At 51.5% G+C, this 12,608-nt stretch overlaps 2 protein-coding genes across 2 annotated transcripts; one reads left to right on the forward strand and one right to left on the reverse strand.

The window, feature by feature from the left end:
- The first annotated feature begins 1,274 nt into the window (after positions 1-1,274).
- CHS2 (Chitin synthase, class 2) lies at positions 1,275-5,986 on the forward strand. The gene is made up of 3 exons (XM_024902580.2): positions 1,275-1,790; positions 2,385-4,105; positions 4,210-5,986. Exons 1-3 carry the CDS (start codon positions 1,648-1,650, stop codon positions 5,391-5,393), a joined length of 3,048 nt encoding a protein of 1,015 aa, XP_024759507.1. The 5' UTR covers positions 1,275-1,647; the 3' UTR covers positions 5,394-5,986.
- On the reverse strand, positions 5,769-12,394 carry TrAFT101_005130 (uncharacterized protein). The gene is made up of 6 exons (XM_024900352.2): positions 11,929-12,394; positions 11,708-11,859; positions 11,123-11,648; positions 10,859-11,007; positions 6,312-10,682; positions 5,769-6,217 (listed from the first exon to the last, which is right to left on the reverse strand). Exons 3-6 carry the CDS (start codon positions 11,160-11,162, stop codon positions 6,185-6,187), a joined length of 4,593 nt encoding a protein of 1,530 aa, XP_024759506.1. The 5' UTR covers positions 11,163-11,648; positions 11,708-11,859; positions 11,929-12,394; the 3' UTR covers positions 5,769-6,184.
- Between the last annotated feature and the right edge of the window lie 214 nt (positions 12,395-12,608).

The raw sequence follows: 12,608 nt of genomic DNA on the forward strand, positions 1-12,608 counted from the left end.
CTGGGATTTGGAGGTGATTTCACCGGCAGCCGAGGTACCTGGGTACAACAACTGAAGGATGAGCATTGGCTGCACGAGATGAGGCAAAGACATTTAGATAAGAGCACTGATTATCACGTATTGTGTGCTACTGCCTACTAGGTAGTAGGTACCTAGTATTTGTCAATTGCTTTTGTATGCAAGTACTCATGGACGTCTTGACTAAGGTACTAAGAACTGTACAGTGAGGTCCTGGAATCCAGGTGTGAGAAGAGCCGGATAATATCCGGTGAAGAGAGCTGCTGCTGCTCTTATTCGTATTGCCTTGGTGCCAGTCTCTTATACCGCATCAGTATCTGCATCTGGGCCTTTGGTAGGCTTTTTAACTTTGTCATTTTTCTGGGCATGACCAGTAAATTTTCAATAATCTCTCGTTCTCTCCAATGGAGACATTATGAGTGTGGATAGGCCGGTCAACTGCAGAGCCCAGATGAGGACCAATGCTGCTGCACGTGAATGAGAGCCATGCCATAGGCGCTCTGGTATGCACGTATATCTACTAATCTATACGGATATCTGCGGCGGAGTAGATGTGAAAAGAACGAGTAGGAAGCTTGAAGCTCTTTTCGAAGTTTGGTGTGCTAATTCTAATTATAGACAGAGGTTTACTCACTTGGTGATACATACTACATACTACATGCTACACATACAGCAATTGCAACAATAAGCTCATGTCTGGGCTCGCACCTGCGCCAGTCAAGATGCCTTGCCCCTGGCCTTGGCTGTGGAGACCAGCTGCAAGACAGACCGCTACTGGATTACGATGCAGCATATCGCTGCAGAAAACTCCAGCTCGCCAGAGCCGTGTCTTGGAAAAGCGAGACTAGCGCGTCTCTGCTGAAGATGGTAATTTGGCGATGGCGGCTGAAGGACTCTGGCCAGCATTGTTGTGTCTACTATCAGGTAGGGCTGTTATCTGCATACCATGATAGCGCCCTGATGGGTAGCTGTCCTGCATGCAAGTGATGGATGTCTGCGTGTTTGCCTCACCGCCCCTGCGCGGCGCCGGCGATATTGCCAAACCCAAAACATGCTTGTAAGCCCCAGCCTCGATCGATGGCCGGGGTTCGGGTCAGGTACACGTCGCTTTGTTTTCAAACAGCGCGGCTAAGCAGCGATTGCGCGGTTCCTGCGGCCGGCCTCCCGGGCTGCGTGTCGCTACGGGCCAGGCTGCGCCCACGATCGCCCGTTGCCGCGCCAACGGGCCACCCCGACGCTTTGTTTGGCGGGCGAGCTCTCGCAAGCTGCGCGGCTGGGCTCCACTGCGGACGCTCCAGCTGGCATGCACGCCTGTCCCCAGAGCTGCTGCATCTGGTTCCCGCCTTTATCTTTATGCAGCCCGGGTCTCCGGTGGATTTGGATGTTGCACCTCTCAAAATCTTCTTGTTTTGGCGGGCTGCCATCTTCTTTTCGTTCTTTGGTCTCGTCCCCCAGCGGCAAACGCCTTCACCGACCAGACAACCAACTCACCGCATCGAACAGCAACGCCTCGACTCGGCCTTGGTTTGATCACCGGTGGTGCAGGCCGCCTGGCTCGGTTCTGGTTCTGGCTTTAGTTCTGAGTCTAACAGCATTCCAAAGTTTAAAACACGCGCCCACAGGCATTGCATGACAATGGACCGCCATCGTCGCTCCGACATACCTGCCGATTATAGTTTGCCGCCGTACGACGACGAACTGGACTCGCCCACCGGCCATGGAGCCGCCGCCGTCAGATTGTTGACATCTGTGGAAGAGCCCGCTGAGAGACCGTACGTAACACCGCCGTCGCCATTGGCAACACCGGCATCCCCAAATACATCTCCGTCGTCCCTGTCGACGCTGTCCTTGCAACCCAAGACGGCCTCGAAACTCCACGGATCCAGTTCCAGGACATCCACCATGGCCTTCGACGAGTGTCCAAGAGCCGTCTCGAGCTTGGAGACCAAGCCAGAGGCAGACATGCAAGCAACAGCCACGGCGGATGACCATCCTGCTGGCTCTCCTTCTGTCCACCATCTCCCCAATCCTCCTTCTCCTGATGTTGTCGTCCCCCCTCCCCTTTATATCAAACAGATTCGCAAGATCAACACTGCAAAGTTGCAACGCAGCCCAACAAGTCCAAACCTGGCGGAAGCCTTACCAACCATCCCGGAGGGGCCAAGTGAGCGAATCCGGCGACGACGAGGGAGTCTATCCGCGTCCGACCAGCCAGCCTCTCAACCGGCTTCTCCTCAACCAGATGTACAGCAGCAAACTCCACAACCAGTCGTAGTGGAGGCTGCTGCTGCTGCAGAGACAACGCCAAAAAGGAAAAAACCCACAGTAAGATGGAAGACCAAAAGCTCACACGATAGGCCCATTAGTATGCGATCACCTCGACCTCAATATGAACCCAGTGTTTTGTCCTCTCACACTCGGACGGGGTCTATTCGGGACAATGCTCCCAGCATTCCGCCGCCAGATGGGTCGTACATGTCCTACGACACTAGAGATCCTCATAGGCCGTGGTCTCCAGCATCGAGACTGACAGACTATTCTCGCCCCCCGCCATCTCATGATTCTTACGAGCCTTCAGACATCAACGGTAGCCCCAGACCAGGAACACCGTCATCAAGGTATGGCGGCAGCCCACGCCGTCCACTGCCGCCGGCACCTCGCTTTGGCAACACGTCGCGAGCCTCGCAATTTACAGACGATATAACTGTTTCCATTCCCTATGACCACCCTGATGATGAAGACATCTTTCGTCCCGAGTCAGATCTTAGCGACAACCGCCATTATGAACATAATTACGATCATTACGACTATGATGAAGAAGATGGCCGCGCTTACGGCGATGACCGCGACTCATACCACTCAGGCTCCCAAGAAACTCTGGGAGAAGAGAATGAGTATTTCGACAAATATGAGCACTACGGGCCTGCGCCTGATGGAGCCCAAGAGCGACGTGGTGTCCGCGCTCCGCAAATGGCCAAAAAAGAGGTTCCCCTCATCAACGGAGAGCTTGTCCTGGAGTGTAAAATCCCAACTATCCTTTACAGCTTTCTGCCGCGACGAGACGAGGTCGAATTCACTCATATGAGGTACACTGCTGTGACCTGTGATCCGGATGACTTTGTCGACAGGGGATACAAGCTCCGGCAGGCCATTGGTCGCACGACTCGAGAGACCGAGCTCTTCATCTGTATAACCATGTACAATGAAGATGAGATTCTCTTCACCAGGACTATGTATGCAGTCATGAAGAATATATCCCACTTCTGTTCTCGATCTCGATCCCGTACCTGGGGTGAGAATGGCTGGCAAAAGGTTGTCGTCTGCATCATCTCCGATGGCCGTGAGAAAATCCACCCACGCACACTGGACGCTTTGGCGGCCATGGGAGTGTACCAGCACGGCATCGCCAAAAATTTTGTCAACAACAGAGCCGTGCAGGCTCACGTCTATGAATACACGACACAGGTCTCACTCGACTCCGATCTCAAATTCAAGGGCGCCGAAAAAGGCATTGTGCCGTGCCAAATCATCTTTTGTCTCAAAGAAAAGAACTCGCGCAAGCTGAACTCGCATCGTTGGTTCTTCAACGCATTTGGCAAGGCCCTGAATCCCAACGTCTGTATTCTTCTGGATGTGGGAACTCGCCCCGGAGGCACTTCGCTGTACCATCTTTGGAAGGCTTTTGACTTTGACTCCAACGTTGCTGGAGCGTGTGGTGAAATCAAGGCTATGAAGGGCAAATACGGATCATACCTTTTGAACCCTCTAGTTGCGTCCCAGAACTTCGAATACAAGATGTCCAACATCTTGGATAAGCCTCTGGAGTCTGTCTTTGGATACATTACGGTGTTGCCCGGTGCTCTCAGTGCCTACCGTTACCATGCGCTACAAAACGATGAAACTGGCCATGGGCCGTTGAGCCAGTACTTCAAGGGTGAGACGCTTCACGGTCAACATGCCGACGTGTTTACTGCCAATATGTACCTGGCCGAAGATCGTATCCTTTGTTGGGAGCTCGTAGCCAAGCGAGGCGAGAGATGGGTTTTGAAATACGTCAAGGGTTGCCACGGAGAGACTGACGTTCCCGGTATGTTGCTTTTCGAGTTTTTTTTTTTTTCTTTTCATTTTCAAGTGTTACATCTGCCGCCCTGTCTTAAAACAAAGCAGAAAACTAACATGTTAAATCTGTAGATTCTGTTCCCGAATTTATCTCTCAGCGAAGAAGATGGCTGAACGGCGCCTTCTTCGCCGCTGTCTACTCTCTTGTCCAGTTCCGACAGATTCTACAGACTGATCATACGCTTGCACGCAAGGTCCTTCTTTACATTGAATTTGTCTATCAATTTGTTCAACTGCTCTTCACGTACTTCTCTCTCGCAAACTTCTACTTGGCTTTCTATTTCGTCGCTGGTGGGCTGGCAGACCCCACGGTCGATCCGTTTGGGCACGGCATCGGAAATGTCATATTCATCATTTTGAGATATACATGCATCCTGCTCATCGCCATTCAGTTCATCTTGTCACTCGGAAATCGTCCACAAGGCGCAAGAAAGCTTTATCTTAGCAGTATGATTATCTACAGCATCATCATGATTTACACGACTTTCGCCATCATCTACATTGTCATCAGGCAGTTCACGCACAAGGAAAGCGGCATTACATTTACACTCGGTAACAACGTGTTTACGAATCTTATTGTGTCCATGGCGTCGACAATTGGTCTGTACTTTGCCATGTCGTTCCTCTATCTCGATCCATGGCACATGTTTACCTCTGCCGGTCAATACTTCCTTCTGCTGCCAAGCTACATCTGCACTCTTCAAGTTTACGCCTTCTGCAACACGCATGATGTTACCTGGGGCACCAAGGGTGACAATGTCATCAAGACTGATTTGGGCGGTGCTATTGGTAAGGGCGAGACTGTCGAGCTTGAAATGCCCAGCGAGCAGCTTGATATCGACAGCGGATACGACGAGGCTCTGCGCAACCTGCGTGACCGTGTCGAAGTCCCGGAGAAGCCCCCGAGCGAGTCCCAGCTGCAGGAAGATTACTACAAGAGCGTCCGAACCTACATGGTCGTGTCATGGATGGTGCTGAATGCCATTCTCGCCATGGCCATTTCGGAAGTGTATAGTAACAAGGGCATTGGTAACAACTTCTACCTCCGCTTCTTGCTATGGAGTGTGGCTGGCTTGGCTGTCTTCCGTGCTATTGGATCTACCACGTTTGCTGTAATCAACCTCATTCATCTGATAGTTGAAGGCAGAATTCGCATGACCCTCAAGCTGCCCAGCTGGGCGGGTGGCGTAGGCGAGAAGCTTAGCGAAACCATGAGCAGCGTTGGAAGCAGCATTACTAATACCCTTAGATCTTGATATTATTGTTCTGTTTCTTTAGATTTGTATGGCCTCTTTTGATTGTGTCCTACATGATCGAGAGATTTTTCTTTCTTTTTTCTTCTTCTACTCTCCTTTGGCAAATAGAGAGTCGGTGGGTGGGTCATGTCTTTTTTTTTTTTCTCTTCCTCATGCCTCTCTATATGAGGTACGCATGGTTGAACCAAGTATACAAAGTTTGGAAAAGACTGGGGTTTTTTGGAGGCTCTTTCGAATTGAATGCCTGCCTCTTTTTTTGTTCATCGTTGCAAAGAAAAAGAAGCACAATGTTTGTCAATGTGGATACTCTGTATGATGCATGTCTCTGTCTATAATGAGGGTTTGATGGCTACTTAACGTTGGAAAGATACCGGTGATGCGAGAGCATCCATGGTATGCTGTATGAATCAAGGTGGCTTGGGTTCTTGGGAAATGCAGAAGGAAAGGAAAAGATTGTATTAATGAGAAATGGTGGGGGAGGCGGTTTGATGGAAGGATAATGATGGTTATTAAATTATGAGACATTGATGAGAATATATTTTATGTGCTTCAGATTCATGTGCTCCTGATGTCGATGATTGCATGATATAGGCATATACATGACTAATGTTTGGTTTTGCTTTTCATTATTTTTTTTTTACTCGATTTACATCATATTTGAAAAAAAACTTGATTTAACTTAATACTAAATGATGAGATGCTTTCAGTTGATGATATCCAACGCCCAATGTGTTTTGACCCAAAAAATATATATTTCGTCTTATAATTTGCCTCATATCATCTCAAATCATTTACTCCTCCTCAGGCTCCTCTTCTTCCGCGACCTGCCAATCAATTAGTTAGCATAATGAAACTCCAAATTAGATGCACCTCCAAAGAGCCGAAGGGGAATACAAATAATTAAAGGAAGAAACTTACGTTGTCGTGGAAGTTCTGGCCATCGGTAGTCTCGTTGATGAGACCAACCCGAATGCAGAAGTCACCGAATCTCTCGCCCTCCTGTCTCTCCACCGCATACCGCTTCAACAGACCTCTCATGATGGTCAGGATCTCGTCTTCCTTGATGCTGGCGCGGTACAGCTTGTTCAGACGTTGACCGTGGTAGCCTCCACCGAGGTACATGTTGTACGCGCCATAGGCCTTACCAACAAAGGCAACCTCAGCGAGCCAGGGACGAGCACAGCCGTTGGGGCAACCAGTCATACGCATTACGATGGAGTCTTGGCGGAGGCCGTTCTCCTCAATGCAAGCCTCAAGCTTGGTAATCAGCTGGGGAAGATAACGCTCAGACTCGGCCATGGCGAGACCGCAAGTGGGGAAAGCAACACAGGCGGATGAGCTGAGGCGGAGAGCGGAGAACTGGAGGTTGTCGAGCTTGTACTTCTTCATCAGCTCCTTCATGGCAGGGACGTCTTCGTCGCTGACGCCGCTGAGGACAAGGTGCTGGTTGCCAGTCAGGCGGAAATCGCCCTTGTGAACCTTGGCAATTTCTCGCAGACCAGTCTTCATGCGGAAGTCAGGGGTATCCTCGATACGTCCGTTCTCGATGAAGAAGGTGAAGTGGTTTACGCCAAGCTCGTCACGCTGCCAGCCAAAGATATCAACGTTGCTCTTGAACTCGAAAGCTCGGGGAGTGTCGAACTTCTGGCCCCACAGCTCCTCAACCTTGCCCTTGAAGACCTCGACGCCCATGTCGTCGATGGTGTACTTGAGACGGGCGTGCTTTCGGTTCTTACGGTCACCAAAGTCACGCTGGACAAGCATGATCTTTTCGCAGGCAAGATGGATCTGGTCCTTGGGAACAAAGCCAAACATGCGGCCTAGCTGGGGGTATGTCTTCTTGTTGTTGTGAGTGGCACCCATGCCACCTCCGGCAAGAACGTTGAAACCCTCAAAGGTGCCAGCCTCGTTGACGATAGCGATCAGACCAATGTCGTGAGCATAGACGTCAGTGTCGTTGTAAGGAGGAATAGCAATGGTGATCTTGAACTTTCGGGGAAGGTAGGTGGGACCGTACAGAGGCTCGAAATCCTTAACAGCATCACCTGCAACCTGAACCTTCTTGTTGTCCTCATCAGCCAGCCAGATCTCATGGTACGCGCTGGTAGAAGGCAGCAAGTGGTTGCTGATCTTTGCGGCGTACGAGTGAACTTCTTGATGAAGCTTGGATTGAGAAGGCAGAGTGCTGCACATGACGTTACGGTTCACGTCACCACAAGCAGCGATTGTGGTCATGAGTGCACGGTTAATGCCCTGCATAGTCTCTCGCAGTTTGCCCTTGACAACACCGTGAAACTGGAATGTCTGACGAGTAGTAAGCTTCATCGTCTCGTTACCAAGCTTGTTGCTGATGTCGTCCATTTGAATCCACTGCGCGGCAGTAGCGACACCACCCGGCAATCTGCAGCGAACCATGAAGCTGTAGGCAGGCTCCAAGCCTTGGGCCTTTCGCTCGTCGCGGACGTCACGGTCGTCTTGCATATAGGTACCATGGAACTTAGTTAGCTGAGAGTTGGCGGCGGAGATGGCTCCAGTAGATGTATCCCTCAGTTCCTCAGCGATAGTACCACGAAGGAAGTTGGAGTCAAGCTTAATGTCTTCGTTGGTAATTGGCGGGGGCTCATCGGGAAGGCCATCGACCTTGTCCACGCCCAGGACCTGCCACAGCTTGGGCTCCCAGTCCTGGTAGCCGGTCTGGAAGCCATCGGGATCCTGGTCGTCTCCCAGGCCAATATCAACAAATCGCCTGCCACCCAGGTTGCTCAAAACCCGGTCAAGGTCCTTGGCCGGCTTGTTGTAGTAAATCTTGTCTTCCTTGCGTGGCCAGTAGTGGCTGTCACCCAGACCAAATACAGAGTAGTTGACGGTAGCCAAGTCGAGATCAGTGTTGTCCTTGATAGCGTCCCAGAACGCCAGACCATCTTGAGGGAACTCTCCCTGTCCAGCGGTTGAAGTGATGAAGACGATGTTTTCTTCGCCTGGCAAATCTTCGAGCGGGTAATCATCCATGGACATGGCTGCCGTCTTCAAGCCTCGGGCTCTACCCCGATTGGCCAATCGCTTCGCCAAATTGCTGGCATTGCCGTTATCGGAAGCATACAGGATGGTCAGGGGAGCACCCAAAAGGCCTTCCAGAAGCTGGTTGTAGGCATCCTTTGCCTTCCTCTTCTGTGCTGCGCGGACCTCGGTTCCAAAGTCCTGGCCAAGGTTGGAAGCAAAGCTAGGCTCCTTCTGCATGAGCTGGGTCAGTTGGTTATCTCGCTCAAGGAAAGCCTTCAGTTCCTTCTTGATGAGCTCAGAGTCCAGCGAGAAGGTAGGCTCGCCGTTGGCCTCGTTAGACGGGTTCCATCTGTACAGAGGCCAGTATCCAGTATCTACAGCCCTCTTGGTTTCCTGAAGAACAGTGAGAGGGGAGTCGGTCTCGCCAAAGTAGGGCAGGTAGGCCAAAACAACTGATGGGCCGTTGAACTTATCGGCCTCTAGCAGGGCCTGGAGGACCTGGGTGTATGAGCTGTAGACAGCAGTGGAGGCAACGTAGGCGTTGCCGAAGTGCATAGCGTACAAACCAATGTCCTTCTTTCTGCGGTTGGCGTCGGCCAGAGCCTTCTCGGAGTAAGGCGTCGAGTCAATAATGAGCATGTTGACATTCTCGCCAGATGCAAGGACGTGGTGCACACCAGAGTTGCCAAGATCGTAAGCCCAAGCGTCAGAACCCATCAGCCACAGAGACTCTTTTCGGAATAGGGCACGGTTGGAGAGAAGCTTCTGAGATTCGGGAGAGTTGTCCTGCTCCAGCTTGGCAATGACCTCATCCGCAATGAGATCAGACTTGGCCTGGTCATCAGAGTTGACGGCCCATCGTGCCAGCCAGCTCTTCAAAGCCTCGCTGGTAGAACCAGCGCTGCTTGCTGCCTGCTTGACTTCGGCGATAAAGTTGGCTCGCAATTCCTTTCTAGCTAACAGGGAACCGAAACCGAATTCGGGGCTGGCAGATACAGTAGCAGAGATGCCGGCATCCTGAGATCCCAGGGCATTGGCAATATAGGCTCTGCTGCCAAAAAGCTGGTCGAGAATCTTGCCATAGGCAACCTCGAGCTTCGGGGCCTCAATGCCTTGTGAAACGGGCTCACTTGGTCCCTCCTTGACACCGACTTCAAGGTTCTGGATGGGCTTTTCAGCAGTGAGATTTTGCACGATGCCACGGAGGGCCTGGGTGGTGGCCTCAGGGGCAATGTATCCCAGCTGGTGACCAACGATGGTCTCAACACCGCCGGGGCCGCTCTTAACGGAGGACAAGACGTCAATCAACAAGGGACCCCATTTGGTGGTCTTTCTATGAATCTGTTCCAGAACGGCGACCCTCCTGATGGTGTTGGGGATGCTGGAGACGAGCTTGGAGCCGATCCAGGGTCGGTACAGGCGAGGGGTGAGGATACCAATCTTAGCGTAGACGTCATCAGGCTTCGCGCTGTTAATGGCTTCAGCAAAAGCGCCAGTGTCGGATCCGAAGATGAAGAGGCAGTTCTCCGCATTGGCTGGTCCAGTGTACTCGAAGGCGTTGTATTGTCTTCCAAGAGCGGTGTTCAACTGCTCCCAGATGCGAGAGGCGCATGTGTAGACATCCTCAGATGTCACTCTAGGAACAGTAGTCTCAACAGTGGTGGCAACAGATGAAGCGCCAATAGGGGTACTGGAGCTGCTAGCCTGGCTGGTCCTGGCAGACTGCTCAGATGCGGCCTTGGAAGCGAGTGAGACGGTTGATTGCTGAAGGCCTGAGGCCTTCTCTGAGCTGCCAGCCTCGACTTCCTGGAGGTCCGAGGAAACGGCAACATGTCCGTCGTCGGCGTATAAGCCAGTGGCCTTGATGGTGCTGGCCTGGAATCTCCTGACACCTTCGATATCGAGCACAGCCCTGACTACGGTAAAGTCCTCTAGGCCGATGGGCTCATCACGAGCTGAAGTATCTGGAGAGAAGAAGTGAATGACGGCCTTGCCGGTGCGCAGAGCCAAGGCATGGGCAGTAATGGCCATATCCTGAGCCTCCTGGAGAGTCTCGGACTGGAGGAACGTCCATCCTGAGTTTCGAATGGAGGTGATGACGGAGTAGTCGGCAAAGCCACGTGGCTGGAGGGAGACATGCAGGACAACAGGGTAGCTGGCGAGCTTGTAGAGGTGAGAGATGGAGGGGAGGAGGATGGAAGATGAGGTGGTGACAGAGACGAGCTTGCCTGAGCGGATGGGAGCAAAGACAGAGAGTAATGGGTCATTGTTATGGCGGACGTGTTGGATCTGTATTCAGTTAGTGGTTAGTGAGTTTTCACGCTTCAATGGCAGCCTTCGGACTGTCGGTAGACCAGGATCGGGTCGTCGTCAGGGTGAGATGATTAGGTGCAAGCGCGGCAGAAGAGCCCACCCACCACGACAACGAGCATTCCGGGGCTGGAAAAAAATCGTCAAATACTAACCTCTGGCACAGTGTCCTCAGTAGCTGCGACAATTCCTCGATCCTTGCGGCTGGCAAACCGCTTCAGGTGCGAGGAAAACTCAGAATCGGCAGCCAATGACGGCTGCACGGAAATGACGACATCGCTGGACAAGTAGGCGATTCTCGCGGCTGCAAAGAACAGAAGAACAGCAACGTTAGTCCAGCTTCAATCACAGAGATGCATTTAAAATAATAGAAAGAAAGAAACTGTCGTCGTGTATTCCATAGTAAATCATTGACTCACCGGCCTCTTCAGGCGTGCGGATCTGAACCGAGGTCGCCATGCCCTTTTCTATCCGGTGCCTCGAACTGATCGTTCAAGGCTTTTGAGAGACTGAGATGAAGCCTCTACAGGGTCAAAAGGAAGGGCAAGGAAAGCGAAGAGATGCAGAAGAAAGAAGAAAGAAAGAAAAACAGAAAAATCCCTTGGGGGAGAGGTCTGGAGAAACGACGTGAAGAGGAATGGTGAGATCGTTTTAGTTATAAGACGTGACCCGTTTCGACAACAGCCAATTCACCCCCAGTCGATCCCGCAAAAGCCATCCGTGCCTTCAGTCAATGCTAAATTGCTACTACTGACTGCTTTCAATTTTCCCAAAAGCCTCTCCAGGCTCCACTGCCTGGCCTCAGCCAAATTTCCATTCCCCGCAGAAGCCCGAGTTTTCGAGGATTGCGTGATCGCTTAGCGCTTTGGAGTTGTGCGCAAGTCTTGCGTGGGCGCCACCCGCCAGAGCGCAGCCATAGGACGGCGGCGATGGCGAAATCGCTCTCTGACAAATCCCTGTCGTCAGATTCGTTGTGATGCGACAGCGGTAGTATGGATAGGTACCTAGCTAAAGAGGATTTCGCCTGCCCAGGAATGGGGGATTGTTAATGTAGAGGGAGAGGGATATTTTTTTTTTCTTTGTTCCGATCCATCATGGAAGTTCCAGGACTAACACATGGCGCCTTCCTTTCGATATCAAGGCTAACCATAGATACCTATCTTATAGTACTAGGATAAGACGCATCTCTGCCATGTGAGTGTACCTAGGCAAGTAAAGTACCTACTATAGTGAATAATCAATCAGCTCGTAAAGCAACCAAATCTTCGAATCCTCTCTCGCCCAGCTTCTGTTACCACATTCAAACCTTTTCGTTTGCTCGAATTCAGGCCCTCAACTGACGCCATCAACACTAAACCCAGTTCAGCATCTGCTGGACCGCCGCTCTCGCCGCAGCCATGCCGCAGACACGCCTATTCCAACAGCTATTCTGCAAATCCACCATTGATCTATCGCTATTAGGCTGAGCGGGACCCTTGGCTTGAATTAGTTCCTCTCCGACTTCCGTCACCTTGTAGAGGGCACCGACGAGCCGAGCAACCTCATTCGTCCATTCCTCTGCCATCCAACCAAGCAGACGCCCCGGTAGCGGCTGGTAAGCCAGTCACTAGTACCCCCGAATGCCGAGCAAACAGCAGGGCCCGGCCGTCGGAGCTGTTTTCCGTGGCTCTGTTCTTACTATGAGCATGTCTCTGCCGCACCCTATAAGCATACTAATAGTAGCATTGCAGAATGTATAAACCGAAATACTGTAAGTGGTTTAGTAGTTTAGAATCTTTTTACGCACGGACCAGTCTATATGGGGGCTTGTGGCTAGTACAGTGCAAATTAAATAATGCAACAAGTACCACTGGCTCTAGATTTGCTTGCAATCCCAGCACTGCGGTACCGTGAAACCGAAATAAG

Source organism: Trichoderma asperellum, chromosome 3 (assembly GCF_020647865.1).
Source record: "Trichoderma asperellum chromosome 3, complete sequence".
NCBI classification, from domain to species: Eukaryota; Fungi; Ascomycota; class Sordariomycetes; order Hypocreales; family Hypocreaceae; genus Trichoderma; species Trichoderma asperellum.

Coding starts and splice junctions, on each gene's coding strand:
- CHS2 (XM_024902580.2), top strand. CDS start 1,648: ATGACAATGGACCGCCATCGTCGCTCCGACATACCTGCCGATTATAGT. Junction 1,791..2,384: donor GAAGAGCCCGCTGAGAGACC/GTACGTAACACC, acceptor TAGGCCCATTAG/TATGCGATCACCTCGACCTC. Junction 4,106..4,209: donor CGGAGAGACTGACGTTCCCG/GTATGTTGCTTT, acceptor TTAAATCTGTAG/ATTCTGTTCCCGAATTTATC.
- TrAFT101_005130 (XM_024900352.2), bottom strand. CDS start 11,162: ATGGCGACCTCGGTTCAGATCCGCACGCCTGAAGAGGCCG. Junction 11,008..11,122: donor CCGCACGCCTGAAGAGGCCG/GTGAGTCAATGA, acceptor TGTTCTTTGCAG/CCGCGAGAATCGCCTACTTG. Junction 10,683..10,858: donor CTGAGGACACTGTGCCAGAG/GTTAGTATTTGA, acceptor AACTGAATACAG/ATCCAACACGTCCGCCATAA.